Source organism: Dreissena polymorpha, chromosome 3 (genome assembly GCF_020536995.1).
Source record: "Dreissena polymorpha isolate Duluth1 chromosome 3, UMN_Dpol_1.0, whole genome shotgun sequence".
Classification (NCBI taxonomy): Eukaryota; Metazoa; Mollusca; class Bivalvia; order Myida; family Dreissenidae; genus Dreissena; species Dreissena polymorpha.
The window spans coordinates 99,812,389-99,824,779 of NC_068357.1; the positions used below are offsets into that span (position 1 = coordinate 99,812,389).

Consider the following 12,391-nt stretch of genomic DNA (forward strand, 5'->3'; position numbering starts at 1 on the left):
ATTCCCAATTCCAAAGTCATGGGCTATCTTCCCAAAAAGTGGGAAAAAAAACCTGTCATAAGCTTTATCTTTAATTTCACCTAGTGTGATAGCTTTTTGACCCATGTGACCCAGCTATGAACTCAGTCGTACTATAGTGAGCACTAATGTTAGGAACAACTTTCATGAAGATTTGGCAATAAATGTGAACTCTAGAATTAAAAGGTTTTTCTCTCATTTGAGTAAATGACCTTTATTTTGTCCCCACATTATCCATTCTGAACTTAGCTCAGATATCATAGAGACAATTGTTCTGAATAAGTTTCAAGAAGATCGGGCATTAATGTTGCCTCTAAAGTGTTTACAAGCTTTTTCTTTAATTTGACCTCATGACCCTGTGTTTGAACGTATGTCACCGAGTTATGATCATGGTCTTGATATTATTGGTGCACAAATAATGTAAACTCACATGTTCACAAGCTTTTACTTTAGTTTGACCTAGTGACCTAGTTTTTGAACCTACACCACCCAGTTTCCAACATGGTCAATACATAATTGGGATAAATGTTCTTACCAATTTTATTGAAGATAAAATGTGGTCTTTACAGTGTTAACAAGTTTTTTAATGTGATTTCACCTAGTGAACTTCTATGTTTTGACCCCCAAAACGCAGTTTCAAAAACTGCAAGATAACATTGGGAAAAATCGTTTGACCAGGTTTCAAGAATATTGAGCAATTAGCATTTCATTTAGAGTGTTAAGAAGCTTTTTCTTTTATTTGACATTTTGACTTATAGTGTTTGACCCCACATGATCCAGTTTGCAAATGTCGTGACCAAGTGTCATGAGGTTTAGGAAATGAATGTGCCATCTAGAGTGTTATCAAGTTTTCATTAGTTTTACATTTAGACTCAGTTTTAGACCCCAACTTGACCAAGTTGTTTACTTGTCCCACATAGAATAGAGACTTTTGTTTTGAAAAAGTTTCATGAAGATTTGGCACTAAATGTGATCTCTAGAGTGCTCCCACGCTTTTTTCAGTTGACTTAGTGACCTTGTTTTTTCCCAAGTGGCACAGTCTCTCCCTCAGATGAGATATAATATGGGCAAATGTTCTGACAAAGACTCTGAAGACAGTGCAATGAATTTATCTCCTTCAGTGTTCAAATATCATTTGACCTTTTGACCAAGTTTTAGGCCCAAGTGACTCAGATTCAAACTTGAGCTATCATTACGATAACTGCTGTGACCATGTTTCATGAAGATTGCGCATTAAATGTGGTTCATGTTCAGACGTTTCCACTATTTTTATCTTAAATTTCACCTTCTGACCTACTTTTTGACCACCATGGCAGAGTTTCAAACACTGCCCAGTTATCAAGGAAATAAATGTTCTGACCATGTTTCATGAATATTAAGCAATAATTGTGGCCTATTGAGTGTTTCCAAGTGATTTCTTTCATTTATCATTTTGACCTTGTTTTTGAAACCATGTAATCCAGTTTAAAACTCAGCCAAGATTTTATGGGGACAAATGTTTTGACAAAGTATACGTATCATGAGAATTGGGAAGGTTTTGTCTTCAATTTGATCTTATGTCCTAGCTTGTGAACTCGCATGACCCAGTTTTAATCTCCTCCTATCTAGGGTGCAGTATCACATGACTTTTTTGGGGTTCCACTTTTTAACTTTATTGGTTTTTAAAGATGGTAAGTGGTGCTTTATTTCAAATAACTTTTTAAAACAAGTTTTCTTAACAATTCTAACTAGTGCATAAAGACAGATTTTTATGCTGCTTATGGCAATGAAAAATACAACAGAATTACTTTATTAAATAAGTATGTGTTCTTGTTCAAAAAATCCATTTTTACTGCATTCATTGAACACAGTTGTTTCACGCAACGTGAAATTTTGTCACCGATTTCAGACGTATTTAAGGATTTTTTCTTATACTTTAAGATATCGGCACAAACTGCAAGAAAAGCTGTCTTTTATGCGCTATAGATTTTTGCATATGAATTATAATAACTTTAGATATTTTTAAAAATAAAGTTCTTATCTGTGTGATTTCATTCTGTGTGTAAACCCCTGAAAACCCCGTTGATTCTGCACCCTTAGATTCAACTGGTACATATGTTCTGACAAATTTTCATGTGACCTCTAGATTTTTCAAGTATTTTTTCCTTCGACCTATTTTGTTACCCTAGTGACCTAATTTTGAGATTCCATTTATCAAAAAGTCTGACCAAGTTTAATGTAGATTTGACAATAAATATTATGCTTTGTGTGTTCACAAGCTTTTCTTTAATTTGATAAAGTTACCTATATTTAAACCCCAGGTTTAAACCCATTTCTTACTTCAGTCGAGATTTCATTGGGATGAAATATGGCCTCTAGATGGTTCAAAACAACAGACAAAATGTGGTCACATTTATTACCTAAGGTAAACTATTAAAGAAATGTGCATAGAAATCAACAAGTAAGCTGTTGATATAAATCAGGCCCTACTTCCTTAGAGTGGTCAGTGGCTCCCCATCTGGTCTCCTCTCTCCTTTGTCTGGGTCAACTGTGGTCAACAAGCACCTGTACAGACACACAAACACAGCATTATGTTAACAGTGGTTGCACAGTGGGAGAGAACAAGATATTTTTATTGGATCAGTATTTTGTAGCTAAGACACATGCATATAAAATGTTTTCAGTGTGCTTATATATAGCATTGTTGTTAAAACAACAAGATCACAATATTTGCAATTATATTGCAATCAACACGATGTTTGCCGGCAGAAGAATTAAATGACAAATGGATAATATAATTTTTTTCTGTAAAGCCTTTGACAATCTCTTAAATGCGAAAAACATTATTCAACTGTTTAATCAAATAAATTCACATTTGTTATGAAAATTGAGTGTTATATTTTAACATATACATGTGCATCTATTTCAGATTACTCTGATTAATTCCTGTGTTGTTTTACCGGAAAACAGCATGGACAAATCTATCCAAGTAGAAAATTGTGTAGTGTTTATTGTGGGATATAATGGTACATGTGGGATATGTACTGTGAATAGCTATTTTGTAACCTTGATGACTAATTTCATAACATTGTTTTAGCATAAACATAGTCCTACAAGACTCCATGCCTACCAAAAGTTTCTACAGTTCTTCTTTAGTGGCTACATGAACAAGATGTGTTTGTGAAACACAATGTCCCCCTATATGATGTTTGACCTTTTAAGATGACCTTGACCTTGTGAAGGATGACATTGACCTTTCACCACTCAAAATGTACAGCTCCATGAGATACACATGCATGCCAAATATCAAGTTGCTATCTTCAATATTGCAAAAGTATTCATAAAATAAGCGATTTGGGCCACATATATTTGACCTCTGACCTTGAAGGATGACCTTGACCTTTACCTTTCACCACTCAAAATGTGCAGCTCCATGAGATGCACATGCATGCCAAATATCAAGTTGCTATCTTCAATATTGCAAAAGTATTTATAAAATAAGCGATTTGGGCCACATATATTTGACCTCTGACCTTCAAGGATGACCTTGACCTTTCACCACTCAAAATGTGCAGCTCCATGAGATACACATGCATGCCAAATATCAAGTTGCTATCTTCAATATTGCAAAAGTATTCATAAAATGAGCGATTTTGGCCACATATATTTGACCTCTGACCTTGAAGGATGACCTTGACCTTGACCTTTCACCACTCAAAATGTGCAGCTTCATGAGATACACATGCATGCCAAATATGAAGTTGCTATCTTCAATATAGCAAAAGTTATTGCAAAATGTTAAAGTTGGCGCAAACAGACAGACCAACAGACAGGGCAAAAACAATATGTCCCCCACTACTATAGTGGGGGACATAAAAAGCAAATTCCTCTCAAACTAAAGACACTGCCTATTGTATTTAAACAATCTTTCCTAATAGTAATGCCAAGCACTTGCCCAAAGTTGGTCCAACTTAAAAGTATCTTGTTGAAACAGTGCTCATTTTATAAAACCCAAACTCCATTTTCCAGGTCCCTACTTGGTCACATGTACTGTGCTCATGTTATTATGTTTTAAAATGGTCATCAATGGGTGTTACATGATAAAATAAAACGGAGCTCATGTAATACAGCCAGCATTAAATACATAGTCTAAATGCTCTCAAATGGGGGCATTACATTGTAAAACTGGTGGCATGTTATAGCACCAGAAAGATAAGTCTCAAACTAGGATCCTCACTGACTGTTTTTCATAACACAACATACTTCTTTAAAACAGAAATAAAGCCTTGAAAATAACTGCTGCATGCTTATTTTTGATCTCCAAGCGTTACTGTCAAGAAAGCCATCTGGTTCTTTTGTGCCAAAATACATGTTATTTATGACATATTATTTTAATACAGTAAACAAGGCTTATTTCTAAATAAAATTGATGCAGCTTGACCTCTTACCTATTAGTATGACCTTGTCTTTGAAGCTAGCCGCAAGGTTCTGTGCGACACAATGTTCCATAAAGGTGAGCTTTTGTGCCAAGTAATTTTAAAATCCTTCAGCGCATGGGGAGGTTCAAGTCCAGACATGTCTTATTTTGACAATAAAGCTCTGTATTGTGACCTTTGATCTCAAAATATAACCTTGATCCTGAAAGCAACCACATGGCTTATGTGCACAACACACTGTTTTATATAGGAACATACATGTTGTAAGTGCACAGGTATTTCAAAAAACCTCATTGTAGGGGGAAATTACAGTAATGTTGACCTTTTACCTAAAAGTCTGACCTTTACCTTGATGTGATTGTTACCTACACTATCTCATGTAGGTTACCATTTGTGCAAGTAAATTTTAAATCCTATGCAAGGAAAAGTTACTGCATGCAAAAGGTTTGGGACAGACAGACCAACAAGCACGGTACAAAGTGACTCCGGTGCGGCTCCCCCCATCCCAGCTTCTTGTAGTTGGGGAATACAATTTATGAGTATATATTAAAATGAAGTCCAATCCAAACTCACTCTAAATTGCTACAATAGCCTATAATGGGTGCTAAGAAGGTAACATTAATGGGGAATGTAATAATTGACAACCTCTTAAAGATAATCATAATACATGTAGTCACACAATTATTGGCATGCACTAATGACTAGCCCAACCCATGCTCCATAAGACATTTTTGCTAAAAGGCAACTCTGCAGGTGTGCAATCATCGACATCGTACCTGTCACAGGCCGACAGACATCTCATTCTCACAGAGTCCCCGATAAGCACCTCTTCCCAGATGTCCTATACAAAAGGACATAATTCAAACCTTATCATGCATGCAGATATTCTATTTACCATTTATGTACACCCAAGCTATATACATGTATAATTAATATCGCTCTATACAAAATGGCTGTTAGTACTTCACTACTGTTTCTTTGTGAATTTCTGCCAAAGTAAACTTATTGTACAGACAAAACCCATCACCAGCTAAGGAAAGGTACTGATATTGTTAAAGCTAAGACACAGAGTCAGAACTTTACAAAGTAAAACTTCTTTAACTCAATTGACCGGAACAAAACTCACAATTCTTCTGAAAGTCATGTAGGTAGACTCACATACCAAATATCAGCTCACTATCTGAAAAGGTCACAATGCGTAAAAAAACTGAATGCCGGATGAACTGATGAACGGACAGAAGTCCGACTGCTCTATGCCACCCTTCAGGGACTATAAAAAGAATACGAATAATACAAAAATCTGTATTATGTAATGTTTTACAATTTATTTATTTAATAATATCAAGAGGATGCCAATTTTGCTATTTATGGCAAACAATTTATCTTGTGAAGGAAACATTCTTTTTATTCATTTGCTACTTTTACATGGTGAAAATGATTTGTCCTGTCAGTTAGTCCATCTGTAGAGGTGAGCAACACCTCCTTGAGTCATAAGGGGCGTGTGCTCAAGGTATAGAGTTATTGATGCTCTAGTTAAAGGTGTTTTTTCATATTAAAGTTTGAAAATATATGTTCGAGTAACCGTAGGTTTTGATTAATCAATTCTCCAGTTAAAGAAGTTATACTGTATATTGAACCCATATGCACCATAGGTACCACAAAGACATAATAACAAATAACTTCCACCATCTTCCATTAGTAAACATACATAGTTTCTATGTGGATTTTGCAAATTTACATAATTATGGACTATACTTTAGCAAACAATAATAAAGTTGGGGAGAAGTTTCTATGGAAAAAAATATTTCACATGTAATATATTTTTAACTGCATATACATTTAGACATGAACAATAACTGCAATCTGTTTTCCCACAAAATACTGTGACACTTTTGCATGGCATTGCTTTTATTTAAGCCAAAATCTCAATAAATGGAAAATTGACTGAAATCAAATGTTGTTGTGCACTTTTTCTTCATTAATGAAATTGGGGTTCAGCTTCTAGATAATGATCAATGATTATTACAGCGATTTGTTTTTTTGTTTTTTTATAAAGTACCAGAAAACGGCACTTTTTTCAATTAGAAAAATAACTACAAATTTCCCAATTGCTGTTAAAAAAAATCCCAATTGAAAGTTTCACTTGTTTTTATTTTTTTTACATAATATGCAACAGTTAGTTAGTTTCCCTATGCAACTCTATGGCTGGAACATAAGTAAATATAATATTGACAACTTGACAACTCTTAACTTATCACTTTGAAAGTATTTGGGAGCAAACAAATCAAATACAGCAATTTCCCAATACGAAGATTCAAATTTTACCAATGTCAGGGTATTTTGCGCAAATTTTTCTCAATTGGGCTGGTACTTTTCCCAATTGGGCAAAAAAATCGCTGTATAAATTTTATATTTCTCATGTCAGCTTTCAGAAGTCATGCAAATATCAAACAACTAATATTTTACATGCAATATAAATGATACAAGCGATGATACTTGAAAAGTTCGAAATACTAAAAAAACAACTATATTCTTAATACCTATGCCATAACTTTGTGAACCATGCAAAACCTTTTATCAAGAGCCCTGAACTACAAGGTGACTTATTACCTAGCACTAGCATCTAAACATCTCATCCTCACGGCTTCCCCTATCAATATCTCCTCCCATGAATCCTTGAAAGAAGAAAGCAGCATGGGAAACAACTCTCACAGTTAAACAATGTGGAGTATAACTCTAACATTTAAGCAGCATGGGGCATAACCCTCACAAAAAAGCAGTATGGAACATAACTCTTACAGAAAATCAATATGGGACATAACTCTTACATTAAAGCAGCATGGGGCATAACTCTTACAGAAAGGAAGTGTGGGACATATCTTTTACAGAAAAGAAGTATGAGTGATAACTCTTGCAGGAAAGCTAAAGATAAAGCAAGTATTTGAGTACAGTTGATTAAAGAAAACGTAAGCATTTTTTTTCTTTCAACGCTTCAAATCTTTCAAGTTTGTTGACATTAAAATGACATAAACTAATAAAAGCATCGCCAAGTGTTTAGATCATCACTCTTTTATAAAGAAAACACCATTGAATGTCAGATGTCAAAATTTGCTGTAAATTCGTGTTGAAATTTTCCTTGGAAGATTTTCCAACAGGAGCTCAGGAAAGGAAAGGCCTTTGAAGTAGACATTACCCTGGTACCTTCAAAACTATGAAAATAACCAATAAATGTATGCCAATTCAATAGTAGGGAGCGACAGATTTTTATTTTAATTAAAATATTTAGTTACATATAATGTAAAATGAACTCCTTTGGAAATTAACTCCATTTATTGAAAATATGTCACTATCCACAATACTTAGTGAGCTGTGAGTGACTTTTCTTAGTTATTCATTTTAATTATGAAACAAATGAACATTTATGAAAGGTTATACATAACTTTTAATAACATAACTTCTGATTAAATATGTTAACATTAGTTAATTTATGAGCAGTAAAAAAATAAAATGAACTTATAATATCATTATCTGACAATTTTCAGTTGTATGTGAGATTGTAAACAAAAGATTTATGAAAAAAATATGGAAGCTCACTCGAAAGTTTATCTACTGGTATCTCTTTTGTTCAACTTATCTATGACCAGTGTATTCACAATAGATAATTGATTCTCAGTCTTAAATAAAGGTTCATACATATTCACTGGCTGAATCTTATCAACAAACATTGAGAGCAATACTGCTTATCCTATGAAATGACGTGAACGAGGGAACGATAAAAATCTGCATGTGGTCACAACAAACATGTCACACATACAGAGAATACAATAAAATTCATGAACTTTGACCTTTAATTGGCCTTTCACTGAAGTTCGAGGAATTTGTTAACATATTGATTGATAGACCCACAAACCCAAACATTGTTTATTACAGTGCAGCTTATCTTAAAGTAGGAAGGTTTATTAAGTTTTTATAAAGTTCCAGTACCTCTTCAAAGGCATCTGTTCCGCTGATCAGTATGTTTGGTCGAAAATTTCTGCTGGTGACTGGTTTGCTCAAATGTGTGTTTAAAGCCTCCACAGATGAAGTAGTCACAAACAAATAAGTGGCCCAGTCTGCAAACCCTGTCTGTACAAAAATGGTTTTATCATTTCTCTAAGCATAAAATGGAACCAAACAAATTGTGAGTATAATAGCAAATTTAGGCAATACTCCATAAAAACAATTATTAAAACCAGCAATGTGTTTGTGAAACATTATGTCCCCATATATTTGACCTTTGACCTTGAAGGATGACCTTGACCTTTCACCACTCAAAATGTGCAGCTCCATGAGATACACATGCATGCCAAGTATCAAGTTGCTATGTTCAATATTGCAAGTGTACATTAAATGATTTTGACCGAAATATTTGACCTTTGACCTTGAAGAATGACCTTAACCTTGACCTTTCACCACTCAAAATGTGCAACTCCATGAGATACACATGCATGCCAATTATGAAGTTGCTATCTTCAATATTGCAAAAGCTATGGCAAAATGTTAAAATTGGAGCAAACAAAGCAACAAACCAACAGACAGGGCAAAAACAATATTCTCCCCACTATAGTGGTGGAGGACATGAAAACTGATTAAAAAAGCTTGAAGTCTATAGTAAATATTGCTCTGGTAATGACTATTAATATAGTGACTTTAGGGTTTCAACATTTTAAAACTTATAATTCCTGGTTAGTTTAAACCTATTTATTTTAGCTCGATTGCATTGAAAGCATACCGTGATACGGCTTATTTGAAATGCTCTCGTGTCCGTTTACTGGGACTAGAACCAGTACTTGGTGTCTATGGGGGAAATCTAAAGAATGCTCCCACAGTGGGGATTGAACCCGTGACCTCCGGATCACTAGGCGGACACCATATCCACTACACCACTGCGATGTGCAATTTATTTCTGGTTTTAAAGAAAGGCAGCATTGCTTTCCTTAGATTTGGAATGTTGAGATTCAAATCAGATTCATATGTTCACCTTCATGAATAAGAAAGATTTTGATGGGGGTCTCTCGTGTGTCTATTGATCTTTTGCTCAAATTTAGGGTGTAAACATTGTTATTTTTGGCATTTGCAAAAAATCTTAGAAGAACAAAAATAATTTAAATATTCCTTTACCATGACCTCTTTTAGGATAAAACAATGCATGCTTTCCCAGGGGTTGCACCTTATTACAGCCCTACTATGGAAAAAAAATGCATTTGATAAACGCTTAGCATAAACAACACCACATACTGCATCGGTTTCCAGTGCTCTGGTTGCCCAGGGTTTCTTGGCATTGATGTAGTAGCTCTTCTTCAGATCATGGGTATAGCAGACAACACGCAGCCCCTCGTCCCCCAGAAAGTCAGACATCCACTGGGCTGCCTCATCCCCACAGTCAAGAGCCTCGCGATCAATGTCCCACAGGCTGCAGAGGGAGAAATGCAGGCCCCAATTAAACAAAAAATCCTAACCATTTCCAACTAAAATACACATTTTGCCGCGTTTGTAGCCCTTACAAAAATCAAGTTTGATGTTTAAGTTGAATTCAACTATTTTTAAATAGCAATATTTCAAACCCACCAATTTGTTCTGATGTTAAGTTTTTATGTTTATTGACCATTGAGACTTTCATCACACCTATGATTAATTTTAATTGATTGTTTGCTTCTCTTAACTTCAGAATTTCGGAGTAGCAAGGAATTGCTTGCAAAGTAAAAAAAGTAAAATCAAATTTGATTAACTTAAAATAAACAGGTTGAACTAGATCATATCAAAATTAAAATCAATATATAAACTTGATTGATTAACCATAATATTAAATAATAAACTTTGTTTTAATGGACATTTTAAAATATGGCCACTTACAAATACTTAATTTGCACGGCTAAATTGAAAATTATATATCTAAGTAAGATTTCCAATTGTTCATTCCATTTTATCATTTATTCACATGTTTTCATCTCCTTCTGGGCAACTTCAAAATAATATCAGTTTGAACTGCATTACTATTTTTATATTTGATGGTCACCACGATTGTTTGTTTTATAACACATATTAATATAATTTTTGCGATAAAATGTTTGCATAATGTATTGCTATTATCAAATTTGATATGAAGCTAATGTTGCTTAAATAGATATTTAAATATTAAACAGATTAGTGCCTTGGTGTTAAATTCAATAAAAGCTGGACTTCATTACAATCTTAAAGAATGAAAACACATTATCATCTCTGTTGGCATCTGGAATGCACCAAATACCAGTTCTCAAGACTTTCGTGTCACAAGGCCTACACCATATCCATAAAAATAATACTATTACATGCAGTTTTATTTAAACAAAGATATTTTTTCACATTGCACTGATCTGTCAAAATTCTTTGAAAGTAGTTGAAATATTTGATTTACATAAATTAGCAGCATTTCAATATACTGAAATATGATGGTACTAATAAAACTATTAAAAATAAATAGATAACACTTTTTTGTAACATATATGAATTTGTTAACATGTAATGACAAAACTCCCACTGACTTTGACTCATTACATTTTTTGGAAGTTTATTAATAAAAAAACACATTTAAATTGATATAACAAAAATTAGTTAACATTTGGTGAAGATATTTAAATAAAACCAAACTTCATTAGCCCAAATCATACATACAATTATTTAACAATGATCAAAATTTTATAAACCATAAAACTATCGCAACATAATTTATATGACATATTTAATGCTTACTTAACTTGCCGGACAATATGTCCAGATTTTGAAGTGAGACGTGGCAATATCAAAGGACTGGTACCAGATGCTTGTAGCTCCACCCCTTCTGGTTTGATCAACACAGATATCAAAGCCATCTTGGGGTTCTGTCGTTGTGACATGAACCTTCCATTTGGTCTGGTGATCATGAAGTGTCTGAAATAAATGAAAAATATGCAGCAGACCACAAAAATACTAAGTAATGCTGCAGTTAGTTCTGGTTAAAATTAAAATAATAGCTCTAAATTTGATTACACTTAGTAAAACAATGTTTAAAATGTGGTTCATTATAGACTGTTCTTTATTAATATTTAAGCTAATTAGACAAATATTTTCATGAAAAATTGTTCTAACTACATCATTACACCTGCAATAACCTGTGTGAGATCCAATACACTCAAACATTTTCTCTGAAATGGGGCTTGGTCTCTTCCAGAGGGTATAGGTTAGGGAGAATATCTTAACATGTGGTGATTCAAGCAGTTTAATATTCATAATAATTATATAGCTAGAAAAAATACCATCTTCATTTAAAATACACAGTCTTTTCATAGTAATGTTTAAATGAAATTACCTTAAATTACAAAAGTTTTTTTTCACTGGAAATATAAATAAATAAATATATTTTTATTTATTTATTGGAGGGGAGTATATACTATTTGACAGTGGACATTGAACAAATATGCCCTGTTCTCACCTATCAGTGATCCCTAACACTTGAAGGCCCTCTGTGGTGCACTCAGCCTCTTGCACATTCACGCCCTGACATGATTTCACCGGGTAGCACACAAGCTCCTCTACAACCCCCACCAGCTCAAACAATTCATCGCGCTGTCGTCTCATAAGGGCAGTAACAGCATACTTGAGACCTAGAGATGCAGCAATGCCCAGTAATATCTTCAGGCGTTCATCAATGAAGTCTAGCATGATGATTACAGGTATGAAATCTGCAAGACAGAACACTATCCAGTGTTGAACATGTAAGAATTAAATAATACATTACACATAATGGCACAAATTCCTGCATGAATGCTGTACATACAATTTCTGTTATCACATAATGACATATGGTTAGACCCAATATGGGAAGGCGGAAGGATCACATTCTCCACTGGTGCTGGATTTTTTTCTTCTCTAGACAAAAGCTCCCCAGGTTAATAATGTAGTTA

The 12,391-nt window shown here is 34.0% G+C and overlaps 1 protein-coding gene across 1 annotated transcript in view; it reads right to left on the reverse strand.

The window, feature by feature from the left end:
* Window positions 1–12,391, reverse strand: part of LOC127872462 (uncharacterized) — a 41,850-nt gene that overhangs the window by 28,263 nt on the left and 1,196 nt on the right. The window contains exons 2-7 of the mRNA XM_052415795.1: window positions 11,920–12,169; window positions 11,202–11,378; window positions 9,711–9,885; window positions 8,418–8,558; window positions 5,210–5,274; window positions 2,488–2,562 (exon numbers count right to left, since the gene is read on the reverse strand). Coding sequence (XP_052271755.1) covers window positions 2,488–2,562; window positions 5,210–5,274; window positions 8,418–8,558; window positions 9,711–9,885; window positions 11,202–11,378; window positions 11,920–12,169 — 883 coding nt within the window. The remainder of the gene's footprint in view (window positions 1–2,487; window positions 2,563–5,209; window positions 5,275–8,417; window positions 8,559–9,710; window positions 9,886–11,201; window positions 11,379–11,919; window positions 12,170–12,391) is intronic.